Source organism: Leptosomus discolor, chromosome 6 (assembly GCF_034619465.1).
Source record: "Leptosomus discolor isolate bLepDis1 chromosome 6, bLepDis1.hap2, whole genome shotgun sequence".
Taxonomy (NCBI): domain Eukaryota; kingdom Metazoa; phylum Chordata; class Aves; order Leptosomiformes; family Leptosomidae; genus Leptosomus; species Leptosomus discolor.
This window is the reverse complement of record NC_141396.1, coordinates 19,636,592-19,654,655: the sequence shown is the minus strand read 5'-3', so window position 1 is coordinate 19,654,655 and position 18,064 is coordinate 19,636,592. Positions and strand designations below refer to the sequence as shown.

General features: G+C 36.9%; 1 protein-coding gene across 1 annotated transcript in view; it reads left to right on the top strand.

Moving 5' to 3' along the window:
• The window catches only part of KIF20B (kinesin family member 20B), a 39,694-nt gene that overhangs the window by 4,506 nt on the left and 17,124 nt on the right, over positions 1-18,064 (top strand). The window contains exons 6-19 of the mRNA XM_086466539.1: positions 1,062-1,110; positions 1,787-1,981; positions 3,058-3,169; positions 3,616-3,687; positions 4,167-4,313; positions 6,085-6,247; positions 7,271-7,519; positions 8,301-8,440; positions 9,042-9,192; positions 10,103-10,367; positions 10,940-11,001; positions 11,189-11,308; positions 12,994-13,159; positions 16,948-17,644. Of these exons, the coding sequence (XP_086322665.1) occupies positions 1,062-1,110; positions 1,787-1,981; positions 3,058-3,169; positions 3,616-3,687; positions 4,167-4,313; positions 6,085-6,247; positions 7,271-7,519; positions 8,301-8,440; positions 9,042-9,192; positions 10,103-10,367; positions 10,940-11,001; positions 11,189-11,308; positions 12,994-13,159; positions 16,948-17,644 (2,588 nt within the window). The remainder of the gene's footprint in view (positions 1-1,061; positions 1,111-1,786; positions 1,982-3,057; positions 3,170-3,615; positions 3,688-4,166; positions 4,314-6,084; positions 6,248-7,270; positions 7,520-8,300; positions 8,441-9,041; positions 9,193-10,102; positions 10,368-10,939; positions 11,002-11,188; positions 11,309-12,993; positions 13,160-16,947; positions 17,645-18,064) is intronic.

The following is an 18,064-nucleotide window of genomic DNA, read 5'->3' as shown; positions in this document are numbered from 1 at the left end:
AACCTGTCATGTGTGTTTGAATACACACATATGTCCCCTGTAGTTTCTAAAACTGGTTGTAAGAACAATACTTCAGCTTACAAATTTGGTGGCAAATTTGCATCTACTTCAACAGAGACAGGTTAGGGTGGGTGTTTATGTGTGTAAAGCTTAAACCTAAAGTTTTGATTACATAAGTATTTGACTATTTCAGGAATTGCTTCATGGAATTCCAGCTTTATATGAAATATACTCTTGACAAAACGTTAAACCTGACTGGAGCCACACTTGTTTTCTTTAATCTGTGTTTCTTCTCTTAAGCATACTGGTTTTGGTAGATGAGTTGTAATTCTTTGCGGTTCTGTGCCTAAAAAAAAACCAACTGAACAAAAAAACCCACCACCAAACAGAAGACTGGGAACAGAGTGTATATGTGTGAACCTTATGAGCTCTAGCCATAGGGATTTGTTTTACTTTTTTTTTTAAGAGCTTAGCTGAAGAATACTTTTCTTCTTTCTAAAACCTGGACTTTAGAAGTGTTTCACAGTAAAAATGCAGCATGAAGCAATAAGTTGCTCACTTAATTTCTTAAGTGAATGAGTGTTCTACATTCACCTTTTGCTTCTGAGGGTTGACCTAGTAACCCATAAGATACAGAATCCTGAATTAGCAAAATATCAGTAATAAATTTCAGGACTCTCTAGATTCATCAGGTTAAGAGTAATGTGTAAACTGCAACTAGACTCCTGCAAATCATCCTGTTAACTTGCCCTGTTTCTGTGTAGGCTCCTACCCCTTTGTTTTTCTGTGGATAGTTTTCTGGTTCAGCAAGCTGAAATGCTGTATACCGTGATAGGGCCTGATGTAAGGGAAGTGTCGGGGATGAGTATTAAGGTAAGAACAACCCTTTTGATAGGAGTGTACAGGTGTGTTGAACTAGGCATGATGTATTGCCAGGGTCTTTGTATTGGTATACTGCGATGACACTGTCTTCCTATCTACTAGGACAACAGGGCTGTTAGAAAAGTAACTGGTGATGTACTGGCAACCATACATCTTAAAGTCTCTGTTCTCTTTTGTAGGTGGACCATCAAAATAGCAGCAACAACAAAGCACCAGTTGATTCTAAGGGTATGTTTTATATTAAAGAATTGCTGTTTTGTTGGTAAAGAAGCTTTCTTAAGGTCAATAACTGACTTCCGGCCTATGTTAATAGTAAAATGACTGCTTGGCATTTTTATGACTGAATTGGATAGTGAGCAAGTTATCTGTGTGGAAAACACAAGGATAAAATGGATAGGAGAATACCTGAACGGGCATTAAATGAAATATAGCAAGAAAAAGTAGTACTACTTATGCTATGGGCCCTAGCAGTATCCTGACAGGCTTTTAGAGTACCAGTATGTAATTAGATAAACTGAATTCCAGCATTTAAAAACTACCTAAATACTAGGTTTGATTTAAGAAGTCAGAATGAGGTGTAATTGTCAGTTTAATGCTCTGTCTTTTAAAGACATTGAAGAGTCTTGAATAATTCTAACCAAGCTGTATATGTTTGATAGAGTTTGAAAGTGGTAAAGGAGTGGTAGAGTAGGTGTTCCTTGCAAATATGTAGGATATGTGACTTGCAGATACTTAAGAAAAGGGGGTAAAAGTTCAATGGAGTCTTGTCTGGAGTAAGTGTTGGGTTTTTTGTTGTTTTTTTTTTTAGAAGGCTGTTGTAATACAGATTTTCACTTACTAATTTTTTTAATTAAATTCACTTTACTAGGCCTGTATTGACTAGTAATATTTTTGTACTTGGCAGATTTGGAAGAACTGTTAAAAGGCTCGGAACAATCTAGCACAACTGTGAAAAATTACGTGAAGTTTTCTATTTGGGTTTCATTCTTTGAGATTTACAATGAATGTTTTTATGATCTACTGATTCCTACGTCAAATGACAAGAAAAGAAAAACACTACGCCTTGCTCAAGACATCAAGGGGTGTTCTTATGTAAAAGGTGATTAGAATACATTGCAAGTTGCCAAATGTATAACTTGAAAAGTCAGTCTTCCTGTAATCTTTCTTTCTAGATTAGAAAACTCCTGACCGCATTCACTGTGGCACTAAAATTTCCTCCTTGAGCATGAAAGGCAACAATCTACATGCATAGGAGTATTGTACCTTTAATAGAGTTTTCTCTGTTTGTGACTGTAGCTCTTAAGCCTGCATGCACTCCACTGTTTCGATATTTCTTTGAAATTGGAGAGCTACTGAAAACAATTAACAAATTTGTTGGTTTGGTGTTTTCTATTTTCTTAAAAGACTGAGTTCTGAACTATAGTTATAATTGGCTCAGCAATTTTGGGGTTGTGTTTTTAGTATTTTCTGTATAGAAGACTTCAGAAAATATATGCGAAAGGTCATTCTGACTACGGATTACACTTTACAGTACCCTGGTTTACTCAAACCTGTGATATAATTTGTTTTGGGTTGGGAGTTAACTGAAATACCAGTTCAATGTTGGTTTCTGGCCATGGAAAAAATAGGGTTTGAAACATGTTTAATTGTTACAGGTTCTTTGAACAGTCAAGATAGCAATTCTAGATCAAAGGCTCTTTTGTAGGTGTTTGGCCTGCTGCTTTTGTCTTTCATATGCCAAACTGTAGATTCAGAAAGCTGAATTGGACAATAAACCAAACTCCTTCATTTCTTCAAAAACTAGAGAAATGTGTGAAGTAGGAAACAGTTTGGTTTGAGCTATGCTTCACCATAATCTTTTTCTGTAAAGCTTGGAAGTGTAAGGCTGCTCCTGATGTTATTGAGGAAAACCAGTTAATGATTCACTCAATTTGAATGGAACGTATTTTAGTGTGCTAATAGGACAAAATTATGTGATATGCTTGTCCTTCTGTTCCCATGGAAGGAGGAATCTTGATCTTACTTGTCGTCATATAATTTCTGTCTGAAGCAGGCTTAGTAAAACAGTTGTACACCTCAAGTAAATGTATTATTCTTGGTATGCATATGTTACCCCTCAATCACTTCTTTCTGATAATGATATTTCCAAGACTATCATGTTTGTCCTTCCTACAGATCTGCAGTGGGTTCAGATTTCCAATTCTAAAGAAGCTTTTAGACTTCTAAAACTGGGGTTGAAACACCAGAGTATTGCAAGCACAAAACTAAATACTTCCTCCAGCAGAAGGTGAGAAATACTTGGAATAACATTGGGCATAGGATGGTCTGTGGGAGGAAGGAGAAATTGAAATATAACTTGTGGCTTTTAGGAGGGGAAGAGGCTTTACAAGCTCTAGATTTCTGGGTTTCAGCTTTGGCATCCTTTAGTGATGTGTGACCCAACGCTTTAAGCCAAAATGATTCAATTATTCACTAAGAAATATGTACAGAAGTTAACAGTGTTTTATCAAATACTCTCTTTCAAGCAAGAGCACTTAGACTTTAGATGAAATAAAGTTGAGGAAAAAGCAAAATGATACATAAGTATCTCTTTAAAAGTGTATCTGATAGAGTATATCCTTAGATATGTTGACAGATTCAACAATGTTTTGAACAGATGTTGTGGAGGCTAAAAGTATTTTGAAGGTATTTGTCTACTTTATCACTTCTCTGATTTAAACTTCTCCTTTATAGTCACAGCATATTCACGGTTAAGATTCTAAAAATTGAAGATTCAGGAGCACCACGAGTGATGCGAGTCAATGAGTAAGTTCAGAGCAGAGTGCTCCTCTTCTTTTGTGGTGAAGTTGTCAGTTATCTTCCATGTTGGTGTACTGGTACTGCACTATACACCCAGTGCTCCCTGGTAGTCTCATGCATGTGTAGTGGCTTCCCCACTCACGCAGTACTTAGGCCTCTGCCTCACGCCATCAGGTGGCAATGCTGTTCTGTATCTTGTCCCCTCTGTTCAGCACAATGTTCCACACTGCTATAGTCCTGAATTCATGTGAGTCCTCAGACGGAAGAGGACAGGGGAGGGGTGGGAAATAGGAAGCATGTTGGGAAAGGGTTTGGCAGGAAGTAGTGTGAAATTTGATTGGGGAAGCAACATTGAAAAGGATGGAAGTGTTCATGCATATGAAGATAAATAAAGTCTTCCTCAAAGAAAAGTGATCATTTTCAGAAGTGAGTAATTTGTGCATGTTCCAAAGTAGATGAAGTGAATTTTCCTTATCTGCTTTCAGATTGTCATTGTGTGATCTTGCTGGTTCAGAAAGGTGTACCAAGACCCGCAATGAAGGTGATAGATTGAAAGAGAGTGGAAATATAAACACCTCTCTTCTGATTCTAGGCAAGTGTATTAATGCACTCAAGAACTGTCAACAGTCAAAGTAAGTCCTTTTACAAATTGGAAACTGGCTGTGGCTTTTAGGGATTGCTTACAATGTTTAAAACTTACTGTTTACAGTATACAATGCTAACACTAAGTCTTTGGTAGAAAAGATGCATAGACTTGCAAAGTCTGTACTGTAAATCTACCAAAGTTATCTTGCCTTGTTTCGCTCTTTAATTAAATCACTCCAATTCCTTTAAACATGCTATCATAGATTTTGGCAGTTAACTTAACTTCTGAGCTTGGCTTATCAAACAAACTTTAGAATAAGTTTAAAACCCCCTTCTCACTAGTGTCATAGTTAAGAGTTAAATTTTCAGGCTTTTATTACTCCTGTGTGAACTAACTACATTTTCTGTGTTCTTCTAGTGTAACGTTTTTCTTCAGCAGGATATCGCTATGCTATCTTAAGCATGTACTCTTTGACAAAACTTGTCTGTTTCTAAATCTTGACGTAACTTTAACATTCTCCTCCTGATCTAGCTAACCATATGCAGACAAAAGAAAGCCTTTCCACTATTTATGCTGTAGCTTGGGGATCTAAATCAGAGTATAATAATACCAAAGAGTTAGCTGTCTAAAAAACCAGTACAATATAGAGTCACAGCTGGATGTAACTGTCCAGGAACTGCTTTTTCCACAGGTTCTCATTTGAAGATCAATTATTGATATGTCTGGATGTGCTTTGCCAAATTCACTTACCCCATAACGCTGTTCCTGACAGCCTGTTGAAAGTCTTATCATGCCATAAGATGAAAAAGCTTTGCTAGCATGTATTCCTGATTAACCCTATGTTTTGTGAATTTATGGTCTGTCTTCTCTTCCTCTTCTTTCCAGATAGGAAGGATGCATTAAAACTAACAACTCTTAGAGGGATGTTAATGTATTCAGAATGTCTTTTTCTGATTCTAATAACTTGAATTTTAACGATATAGAATAAATACTCTGAAGCGTGATCTCTTAAAGTCTTAATAGGTACCCCTTGCAAATTGAATAGAAAGTAGTAACTTCCTTAAAATGACTCTTGCTTATTGGTCCTGCAGCAAAGCTACTTATGAGCTGTATATATATTCTGGTAGGAGTGTCACTACCTTGCTGAGTTTTGTAGTGCTATTTGTATAACTGAATAGCTGTCATGTGTCCAAAATGCAGGCAACCTATTAAGTGGCAAGTGTGTGTTTTAGTCCTATTTTTAGGAATTCTCATAAAATTTCCAATAAGCATCAAAAACTACATCACCAGCTGTTAAATTCAAGGGTGTAACTTCTGATTTGGGAAATGCCAAATTGCTGGGGGATTAAGGAAAAACTTCTGAAAACTATTTCTGTGTTTGGTGTATACTTATATTCTTGCCTAGGCACTTGCTTTTGTCCATTATCACAGATGAGATACTGAGTGAGAGACCTCTGATCATGTTGGATACTGCATGCTTACAACTAGACATGTCCATTTGAATGTGGAAAGGAAAAGGGAGGTGGGGTACAGTTTGATGTAGCATGAGGCTGTGACCTATCCCAGGCTAAATGTTTGAACATGCTTTTGGTTTAAGTGCTCCTGTTTATTGTACTGCTATAGCCTGTCTGAGATAATGGCTAAAACAGTGGTCGCAACAGTCATGCAGTCTCTTCACAAACAGCTGTATCTGGTCCAAAACAACTTTAATTTAAAGACTATGCTTTTATAAATATTTTAAAGTCTTGGGGCTGGGTAGCTCTTACACTGACTGGAAATTATTAAAGTTATGGTCATCTGTTCTTTTGTCCTTAAAGGTTGCAGCACCACATACCCTTTCGGGAGAGTAAGTTAACTCATTTCCTTCAAGGATTCTTCACTGGAAAGGGAAAGGTATACATGGTAGTAAACATAAGCCAATGTGCTTCAACGTATGATGAAACACTCAATGTGCTAAAGTTCTCAGCCATTGCACAAAAAGTAAGTGTGTTGCAGTTTATCTTGTTTATCAGTACTTATGACTTGCATTCAAAGAGGAGGTTCTTTCACTCTAAGAATATGAATTTAGTTACTGGATTTCTCTGTCTCATATTGCAATCATATTTTCTAATTACTTTTAGTCAGGCTTTATTTCCTTGAAAACCTTTTGAAAAGGCTTTGTTGGGACACTTTTTTTGAAGTGTGGGGTGGCAGCATCTTGCACTGAAATCTGTAATTCCTATAAAATGTCCAGCCTAAAAAGACATGTGCTGTATTTGGAAGAAATTCACTGAGATCTAGGTACATTTTTCTGTATTCATAACATGCTCTTGCCTAGGAGCAATTCTAGCTGCCTCATATACTATTGCTATCTTAACTTGGAATGTTGCTTACCTGAAATATCAATAAGATAAATTCAGCACCAAAGAGTTTGAAATGTCCATAAAAGCTTCAGTAGGAAGGTGCAGGTTAAGCAGAACGAGTAGAAACAAATGCAGTGATATAACCCTGGCAAAGCTGGAAGATGGTTATTGTGGCTCAGCGCTGCAGCCTTAGTGGAAACCATGGAAAACTTCTGTTTGACAGTTAAATATGTGCAAAGGGCAATAGATCCAGGCCTTTGAAATGTGGGCTCACCTCAGCAGGTTAAGTACAACACTAGAAGGAGCAGACTGTAAGGGTAATGCAGCTGTTCAAGAAATAGAATTTGTAGGATGACATCTGTGTAATGCAACTAGAAATTCAAAGTATAGGAAATGCAGAAATCTGTTCTGTGAGGTGGCAACCCTCTTGTAGGTTGTTGAGCTAGTGAGGCTTGTTCCTGGGGTCAAAAGAAGGGCTAGGCTTTATATAAAGTGACTCCTTGTTACTCTAGGTGGAAACTGATCTAAGTAGTGACTCTGAACAGAGTAGGCTGGAGGAGTACTGTGCTCAGGAGACTTATAGGAAAGTGCAATGGGTGTCTTTTGGAAGTGCTAGTGGAGGTTTAAAAAATACTGATGACTTTGTTCTTTTTGTGCATAGGTTTTAGTTATGGACACGTCCGTGCTTCCCCAAGATCAGTCATTTTTCCAGACATCGGCAAGAGAATCATCACTGCTTTGCACTAAAGTGCCAGTCCCAAGGAGAAGTGCTACTATCCTATGGGACAGGAGCTTAGAAGATGTGATTGAAGATAATGATGAAGTGGAGGAAGAGCATAATATGTCAAGAGAAGAATCAGTGCAAAAACATGAAGAAACCAAAGTTCTTATTGGAAAAGAAGAATATATGGTATGTGCTAGGGCTACTTCAAGAATTAGTGTGTCATGGAGTCTTGAAGTAAGGTATTCTTCTCCCAGTTTTTCTGATCTCTCACTTTTTTTTTTGCTGATCACCCTTATTGTAACTAAATTCAGTGTTAAGAACTAAAAGTGGGATTACTCAGTACTTAGTACCTATTGTGGGACAACTGTATGAAATATTTCTAAATACAGACTGAGCTGTAAGAATTGCAGATTGGGCTTTCCCTCCTTTTGGTAATTTATGGTCAATGCACAGCAAATGTATTACCTGGTTTTTAGCAATACAAAAGACTGTTCCTTTGTGTTCTATGCACAAAAATACCTCTGAAAACCGCTCTTTAAGGAACAGCAGTTTTAGCCACTTCTAGGGAAGACAAGGAAGAGGGAACAGAGGACAAGAGACTGTTTTGTGGAGGTTTTATTGATGTTGTCCCAAAAATGAGCATCTGGAAAACAAGAGCCAAATCATGTAGAGATTAAGCCTGTTTTTTATTTTTTAAGACAACTTCAAGCATTCTTGCAACAAACTTAATGTTCTTTGCAAATGCCTGCTCTGTGCAAACTTAAAAATTGCTGTGCTGGTACCAAACAGGTCTTTCAATCTATTTATGAATCCTCCTGTTTATGAGTAAGCTTATTTAAAAAAAAAAAAAAAATCTGGAGGAACTTTTGCCAGCTGGAAGAGTAAAGTGTTGTAGTGTTTGAGGAATGGGGGGGAGAAGTGCTTAGTTCCGAGAAACTGAAAAACTTAAAACTTATGGTAATTCTAGAAACTGCTGAATCTCATAGAAGTGTTGAAGGACAAACTTATTACCGAAAAGAAGAATAAGTTACTGCTGGAACTGAAAATTCGTCAAGAAGTGGCAGAAGAATTTACCCAGTATTTTGTTGAGCGGGAGACAGATTTCAAGTAAGTTAGCCTGAAATGGCTTTAAAGTTACTGGTTAAAAAAATGAAAGTAAACTTGCTTGTTTCTTAACACTGTCTCTTGGCCGTAAGAGACCTCTGCTAGATTTACTGGCTCTGTTAGTAGATCAGTTTCTGTTTGGACTATGAGTTCAGGAAAAATACTGTGTAGGAAAGGCTTTGATTTTTGGTGGGTGGATAGGGTGTGTGAAATCTGTAAGCAGTGTTTGTTCCTGTAGGGCTCTCCCTAAGAGAAGACCTTTGTTGGTAAGACAGCTAGAGAAAGAGTGACACTTGCAAATTCTTTGGTTATTGCAGCCTTAGTGATACTCCCAACAGGTATTCTGGCTAAGAAACTTAGGAAAAAATGCTTGTAGCAAGTACTAACCATAATCTGTGTATATATTTGTTGTCTCCTCATTTTTCAGGGGTGGAGGGTGTGTGTGAGAGATACTTCTATTTTGGTGTAGCAATGCTGTTTTTTGTGTATGGCTCTTGTTCCAAAATAGTCAGGGAGGATATCTTTGTTTATAGGCAGTGGTACTAATAACTTCTTAGCAGCTCATACTGTCTGGCTTTTAGCTGACTTATTTTTCCTGCTATAGAGAGTGCCTTTCTCGTGAACAAGAGCGGCTTGAAGAAGATTCTGAAAGACGCCTAGAAATCTTCAAGGAACTTGTAAATGGTTATACTGAAAATGCAGATAAAGGAAATAAATTAAAGGATGGGCCTTGCAATGAAGAAGCTGGATCTTTGGTATTTCTATCCCCCTGATAACATCCCTTTTACTGTTACACCTGTTATGGTGGTGGTGTAGAAGGATGGTTTCAAGGAATTGCATGCTATGTAGCTTCTGCAAGATACATTTATCACACTTAATAGGTGTAGTTGCTGAGCCTAGGGTATGCATTTAGGAATCTTTGGGGGTTTCTGCATTTCTTTGCAACACAAAGTGAAAATTACTGTATACAAAGAAATTGGAGGAAAAGCTGCAATTACAGTATAAACTCTATTGTGTTAAGTACCTCTTTAAAGTATTTGAAGCTGATTGCTTAGGGCCGGTATATGGACTGTACTTAAGTGGTGCCAGAGACTTTTTTTCTCTCTTAAGGCTATTGTAGTTAAACTGAAGCAATGAGAACTGTATATACCCTTAAGCTATAGCTAGACTCTTAACCTGAGGCTTTAAAAGGTTTGTAACCCTTTGCTGTTGTTTTTTTTTTTTAAAAAGAGGAGAGATGTAAAGTCAATGTTTTGAGTACAACTTAATTTGACAAGTTACCACAAACTTATTTCACCTCACGCTTTTTCTAATATATGAAAATTTCAGATGTATTCCTTCTAAAGCTGTTCACTTGCTATGTTCATTCAATGTTCTCTTCAGGTAAAAAACCCTAGCTGTTATATTAAATTTGGAGGGGATGATTTTGTGGTGATATAAAAGAGAATGTGATGGTGGGTCATTAAATGCTATAAAAATGAAGTAGCTATTAGTTGATACTGGAGGCTTGTGTGTGAAGGTAGACAAACTGGCAATTAAATTGTGTAGGAATGCACAAAATGGCTTTGAAGCAAGAATTAACTCTACTTATGACCATTATAAACTTAAATAATGGCTATTGTGGAATTACTTGCTATTTTTAAATGGATATAAATTATCTTTCAGGATGAAGAAAATGACATGGGGCCAGGCATTATTGATTTTGAGGGCATTATTGATTCTTTGCAGAATGATGTCATGGCTATCAAAAAGCACGCAGAAGAAACACACAGATACATTGTGTCCCTAGAGGACCCACAGGAAGCTATAGGTTGGCTCGAAAAACAACTGGGCAAAACTACCACTGAACTTGCAAAGACCAAAGAAGAGCTGACCAAGAAAAGCAGTGAACTAATCAAAACTCAAGAAAAGCTAACACAGAAAACCAAAGGTGAGCTGTGTGATGTGAAAGACAGAAAAAAGAAACTGACTACTGTAAAATAAAAATAATAATCCATTTGAGTCGGATTTTGGAACCAAATCGTATGTATAGAGGTAGTAACCAATTGTTTTGTGTATGTTCGGGTTGAACAATTCTTCCGGCCTTGATTATTTCATTTTTAAGACAGAACTTAAAACTGGAAATTGCAGACTTCTGAATTGTGGGGTAAAATGTCAACATTATTGATTCTTGATTTCATGGTTATATCATAATCCCTGCACTTCTTTACATCTTGCTGGTGCAGTGTTTTCAGGTATGTGGAATATTCGTAGAGGAAAAAGTACCAATATGCCATAATAAGATTTCAGCAGGAGTCTCTTGACATGTGTATTTTAGTCTCCTATTCAAATAGCACCCTAAACAACTTTTGAAGTGTGTCCTGTAAGTAGAAGTCAACATGAAAATCAGTCAATCTATTAAAAAGCCACTGAGGTACCAGATGATCTGGAAAAATCAATTACTGAGTAAACTATATAATGGCTGCGTATTTGATGCAGGCTTTTTTTTTTCTCCTGTAACAGACTTTGAAATGCAGATGTTTAAATTGGACGAGTCTGCTGAGCAGCTTAAAGAAGCAACTGAGGTAACTCTTAAGGAAAAACTTGTGCAAATTACTTGCTTTAATATAAAACTCCAGTAGCTTAAAATGCTGTTATAGTATGTTTCTAGCTTTTTTTGTATCAAGTTTAGCTTAATTGATCTTGCTTCTAAATGCATGATATAGTTCAACAATTTGACACTGACTGAACTACTATTCTTTTGTTTCCAAGAAAATGAATACACAAAACAAAAGGATTCAAGAACTAATGGACATTGTGGAGCAAAAAGATGATGTCATTGTGAGCCTGCAAGATCTGATATCCCGTTTAGAAGAAACCATAAAAGACTATGTGAGTCTTAGACATCTCAATTTTCTTTATACAGAAAAGTATAAACATGTGCTTATAATGGACTTAACTATTTTGGAAAACTGAGTTTTCCAGAAGTAATTGCTACTTGCTTGAAATGGTGGCAGGTGAAGTTGGCATTGAAACTAAAGTTAGAGCAAAAAGTGAGCATGGGTGTGTAAAAAAAAAAAAAAAAAAAAACAAAAACAAAAAAAAAACCACCAAAAAACAAAACAAACAAAAAAAAACGCCTTTCGGAAGCAGTGATCTGGAGTTGTTATTGGAGGACTGTAGATGAGTCTAGGAAGAGCCACTAAAAAAAAAAAAAAAACCCACAACCAAACAAAAAAAAACCCAAACCAAAAAAAAACCCTCTCAAACTGGGAGGACTTAAGCAGTGGGAACAGAGGGATTATGTCACTGTGTCACTTTTTTTTCTTCCTGAATGGAAGAGGAAGGAAAGGAGGTTTTGCTGCAGCAAAAGGTAAAATTTAATTGATGATAGAAGTTAATGTGAGGAGGACAGTGATTGTGTAAATTTGCAACAAAAATCAGCGTATTCCACCCACCACCACCATGTGCACACACTTTCAGAGGAAGAACAATCACATGAATATATTGAGCAGAGTTTGAACTAAGAGTGGATGGCCAGGGTATCTCCGCTTTTGATGCGATTAATAAAACTTGCAACTGGCTAGTCTACTACTAGCTACTGAATGCTGGAAGACTAGCTTGGCTGAATGTGTACAGGCTTAAAAAACAAAACAAAACATGTAGTTAAGTTCATGTCGAGTAACCTGAAGTAGTTCTGAGGGCATTTTAAATGAAACTAAGTCACACTCTGATCCATTTCTCTCTTTCACTGTAACTTTAAGGTGTTGACCCTACTTAATCTTCTTTTCCCTCTCTCTGCCCCACAGCAACTCAGCTTTTCAGGAGTATGAAAGCTCTGAGAGTAATAAGAGTTGTGATGGCTGCTTCCTATCACTACTCCCTCGAAGAGCAAGGCCCCAACTCTGTTCAGTATTTCTATGAGACTGTGTGGCATGAAACTTAAAACATGACCACAAACCTCAAGTCTGTTCTATAGATTTTTTTTGTTTTGTTTTAGAAGTACTTAAAGAAGAGCAATTGGTCCTTGGCAACCAGCATGGCTTGCCACTTGTGTCATCTTACAAGTAAAGAAACTTTATCCTTAGTCAAATACGTAGTCTAAAGCATGTTATGACAGAACTGACTGGGCTTTTAAATTGTGTTAGATCTGTCATGATAAAAATCTGTGGCTTTGCTGAAGGTGGTTAAAACTCCCAACAGTGACAAGAAAGTTATGAACTTGTAGAGCTGACCATTTTGTACTTTGAACAAATCAGGAATGTCATCAACTCTTTGACCCTGGAAACTTTTTTTTCAGGTAGTAAAAAAGCTGCTTTTACATGCAAGTTTTGCATTTTGTACTTTCCTAGTCTCTTGTTCACTTTGTGTGCAGTGTGAAACATTGTGCTCACTAGTGTCTGAAGGTGTACCTGCTTGTGGTTTACGTAATTGACCTGTAACTGACTTGTTCCTCTGACAGCCCCTGTACATGTTCCCAGATAGTTTTGTAAAAATATTTGCATGGGTAAGATTACTAAGCCTTTTAAGTTCTCACTTTGTAAAGCTTCAAAATAACTGATCTTACTTTAACACAGGACAGCACTGTAGCTATCATTAAAAGAAAATTGACAAAAAAGGACTCTGACAAAGTGATTGAAAGCAGCCAATTCAAGGATTGTGGGGAAACTGCATTGGAAGTGGGAAGAAAACGTTGCTTTGAAAATAAGCCTACTGTGGAAGAAGAGCCACCTACAAAGAAAGGTACAATTTCTACTGTCACTCAACAGAGGGTCTTCAAAAAAAACCTGATTACTATTCCAGAACAAAAGCAAAAAGTTGTGAAGTGTTATATTATGAGGAGAAAATCTACTATGTTAGACTATAAATGGAAGTAACTGTTCTGTAAATATAATCTGTTTTGCAGAAGGTCCTATACTTAAATGCTTAAAATAAGTTTTTAGAATCTTTCCTTCCTGCTGCTTTTTCTTGTCTGTTAATTACTTGCAGACTCAGTTGTAGCTGTTAAGCAATTTCTCAACAGTTGTTTCTGTATTAAACTTGCTGTTGCTGGGCTTCTGGGAAAGTAGCATCTCCTGCTCAAGTTTTTTAAAATTGTCTAAGCAAGTACCAAAGATGTCAATGACTTAATGATTTAGTCATACAATATGCTCTGTGAAACTTGGTTTTTTCTTTTGGTATGCATGCTCTGAACACACCACCTCTGGTCAAGATGACAGTGCTGGCAAAGAAGGAAAGCTTTCCACTTGAATGGAAGTAAAATTATGTAAAGTCCACAGATGGCATATTTTGTGCAGCGCTTGTTTGCACTTCCAATCTTTTTGCTTTCCTTGCTTTATCTGTGAGTTTACCAGTCTTAGAATGAGGTGAATAAACTAGCTGTAGTTGAAGATGTTCAATGATAGGTGTGAAACTTAAAAGGACACAACTACTGATGTCATCCATCTCATTGAAGTCTATTAATCAGTGAGATTGAGCTACATGGGTCTCACTTGTGCAAAAAAGGATTTTTAAAATCTACCTGCCTCTAATTAATTTGACCTTGGGACACAGCTGGGCTTCAGTTTCTCATGGAATGATGGAAGGCATATGCAAAAGGAAAATGAAAGGTCTTCCCTCTTTGTCCCTTACTTTCTTGCCTTCCTCCTGCAGAAAAGATGCAAGTTAGAAAACCTTCTAGATGGTGTTTGGATGACGATGGGATAGAAAAAGAGAAATAAGATTAAAAATGAGAAATGGAAAACATGTATCTCCAAGAAGAGAAATAAAACATGCTAGAAGGGACTTGTCAAATTCACATGATCACAGAAAACTGAGGATACAAATGGTGAATAGACTGAATGCTGGACTGTCATTCATCCCGTTCTTCATTGGAAGAACAAGGGAACACTCAATCTAGTAGAAGATCAGCTTAAGTTTATGGAACAAAGCACTTCATCCAGTGGACAGTGAACTTCTAATATTTGCTGCCTTAGAAGCTGGGAGAGGCAGATAATTCTCAGATTCCAGGAGCCATTAGACAAACTAACAATCAACAGGTTCATACATAAATACTGAAAAGGTTAAGCAGGGATATATTGTCTCATTCCTTCAACATTGCCAATTGTTCTTAGTCAGGAAAGGTCTGTAGTAAGTGGCTGAGCCTGGCAGCAGTAGCAAAAGGAGGTAAAATATTAGGCTAGGTCAACCCATGGTCTGTGATCTGGAGTAGGGTGTTTCTGTTGTTTGTACAATTTGTTCAAATAATACTTGAACAAGTACAAATAAGTGTTATTTGAAGTCTGTCTTAAGAGAAGCTTCTGTCTCTGTCCCAGACACATCTCTACCATCTTTGGTTGGGACGAATGTTGGATCCTAGAATGACTCTTTGGTGGTGCCACCTATATAAACGTTACATGAAGGGGGTGGGAAGTGAAGCTGATATAGACTCTTTGATATACTAGATAGTAGTAGGTTTGTTAATCTCATGACTGAAGCTCATTTAAACAAAAAAATAGAAAAGCATTAGCTCTTCTTGAACAAGAGATTAAAGTCAATAACTAACAGTGCTAATGAATGTCAGTACTGAGACTTTTCTCAGAGCAGGCTATTTGGTCATGTTAAATATGTTTCTTTTGTGGGTGGCAATTCTCAACACAATATGTGACAAGAACACAAGATCTGATTTAAAAACTGAGTAGTTACATGCTCCATAATGATTAAATTTATTCTTGTATATGCTTACATTTAACCATTCCTGTTAAATGTACTTGGCCCAATAGAACAGTATGCACAGCTACACTGTGATGGCTTTCTCATGGAACTTAGATATGCTAGTGGCCTATGATAAAAGTTTATTTTGGGAGAAGATAGGTTATCTTGTCTCAAAGTTCAGGTTTTTGTACTTTTCCCTAGGACTTGCCTCCCATATTTTGGGGTGGGGCTTTCTCTTAGTACTTCCTACATAAAAAACTTCTGCACTGAGTATCAGGTATCTTCTTGCACTAATATGTATCCCACTTTGCTGCGTGATTGTCCTTGTCAGTACAAAGCATCTGGATCACTTCTAAATCCTCTTGTGAATGATCATACCCTTCTCGCTGTAGCTGTTGGGCTAAGCTCTGCTACTTTTTTCATCTTGCCACCTCAGACCACAAAATATGACACCTCAGCACCTCTCCCTTTTAGTAAAGTATGTAAAATTCATGTCCACTGAGGAAGGTGTAGTATTTTGTCTGATATGTTTTCTTGGGACTACACAACTGAGCTTTCAGAGAAAACAATCTCCTAGTCCAAAATTTTTAATCTTGTAGGATTTAGAAGCATGGTATTACAGGCTAAAGTAAAACTGCTGTTTTGTCTGACCTAGCAGGAGCACTTGAGATGTCTAATAGAACAGAAAAGAAAAGGTACAGAAAAGCAGGAAGAAAGTCTTGTGGAATTTGATAACTTTAACAATAATCAAAAACCAAAACATGAATTGGGGTGGAAAACACTATTGATAAAGCTTCAGTGTGACTTTTTGTTAGGGACTCAAAGTTACTGGCTCTATAAGACTTGTTGGATCTGTTCAGAGGATGTTTCCATGCAGTATGCATGTAGCCATCTGCTTAATGCTCCCAAAGTGAGATGGCTGTCAAATTCTACCTTACTGTAGTTGTAGTGTTTACAGGAATCCATAGTATCCCCCTGGAGTATGTAGTTGTGATGACTTAATTCTTAGAGAGAGTTAGGCTTGATTTTTTTTTTTTTTTGAAAATACTAAAACATAGCATGCATGCTACTAGGTGGACACAGTTAAATTCTGAAATGCTTGTGTGAAATACAGCTGAGTCTATTTTGAAGGTGGTGAAATGCATGTGGTTTTTAGTTAGAATTACTTAGGGAAAAAACAGTCTTAATAATTAAAATATTTATGGGAATTTGAGGCTGTTATAGAACATTGTACATTTTTCTGGGAGCACTTTACATGCAACATATTAGGTGTGGGCATAAATAGTTACATCTAGTTTTGAAACCAGTTGAAAAAAAAAAAGGAAGGTCCCAAACACTAAGTGAAAAACTTGTGCTGGATTTTTAGCTTCATTTTTAAAGGGATATTGAGTATGAATGAAACTTCTCAGAAAAGTATACAATACCATTGCTCTTTTAAATGTAGAGTAGGTGATTGCTGGCTGTATTAAAGGGATTGTTGAACTAGTGAAGGTAGAAAATATAACTTTTGTCTAGCTCATAGTTTTACTAGTATGTAGTAATACCTATCTAGATTTTTCTACTAGTGGTGCAGAGTAGAAGGCTGGAATAGAGCCATGGCAAAGTGTTCTTTAAGGCTTCTGAACGCTTCTTGCTGCAAACTGTGCCTAGAAGCCTAAGAGGGACCTACTGCGTTGAGAGGGCTTTAATTACTTCAAGACTTCAAAATGCCATGTGATAAGGGGATGTGGCTTTGAGATGGTGACCATTTTCCATTTAGTAATTGCTGTTTGGTATTGCTAGTGACTCGTATTATTGATTTTAATCAACCTGAGGTGTTTGGATGGTTTTCTTTTTAGGACATAAGAAGAGTTGGGAAGATGACTCTGTAGAGCAAAAGAGAACTGAATATGTGAAGACAAATACTTCTGAGAGCTATGCAGAAATACTAGCACTCAAGGAAAGAACTGAAACTTTGGAAGGTCAGCTAGCTGCACTTGAAGAACAATGCAGAAGAGAAAAGAGCAAAAAAGAAGAGTTAAGTGGGCAGATAACAAACCTGTATCTTGAGCTCTCTGCTTCTGAGGAAAGGGCTTCTGGCTTGAGTGAAGAACTCCAGCAATGTCGAGCTGACTATCAGGAGATTGTTTCTGAATTGGCCAAACAGAAAACTATAAACAGGCAACAAGAAGAAAAGATTATTCAGCTAAATAACGAAGTAGAAGGTGCCAAACGAAATATAATGGATAAAGAATACAAGGGAAAAATAAAAGAGCTTGAATGCCTCTTGGAGACTTATAGAGCTAAAGATGATAGCATAACAAAGTTAGAAGAAATACTTAAAGAAAAAGAAGCTATTATTTTAAATCTGGAAAGTAAAACGGTAGCTCTGCAGGAGAAATGCGCCAATTCAGACAAAAAAAAGAAAGAATTAAGTGATCAAGAAGCAAATCTGAAGGAGGAAGTTGTGCAGTTGATGAGCAGCTTGGAGAACATGAAACACTCTCTTCAGGAAAAGGAGAAAAATGAGGATAAGCAAATAGAATCTATAGAATTGTAAGTAAATAATGAGAACTGATAGCCCTTTGAGAATAGACTCAAAACTATGTTCTGGGAATGTAAGCTCTTCTTGACATGACACATTTGTATGTTTATCACCTTCATTAACCAAACTACTTCTTAAAGAAGTTTTAATATACTACTTGAATCTTATATTTGCATGTTCTTCTGGCTATGTATTCCTTACCCATTTGTATTTTCTTTCCAAAACGTAGTTCTAAGTCACGTGGAACTATTGTGGGGGAAAAATAAGAGCATGCAAGGAAATGAAGAATTGTTTGGGGGTTTTAAATAGTTTTATGTTGCGTACCCTTTCTGGAGGAAATGACATATAGTTCAATGTTATACTCTGTAACTTGTATAAAAGCAGGTAATGCTTTTTTTTTCGAAAGGGCTGAATAGTAAAAAGGAAAACAA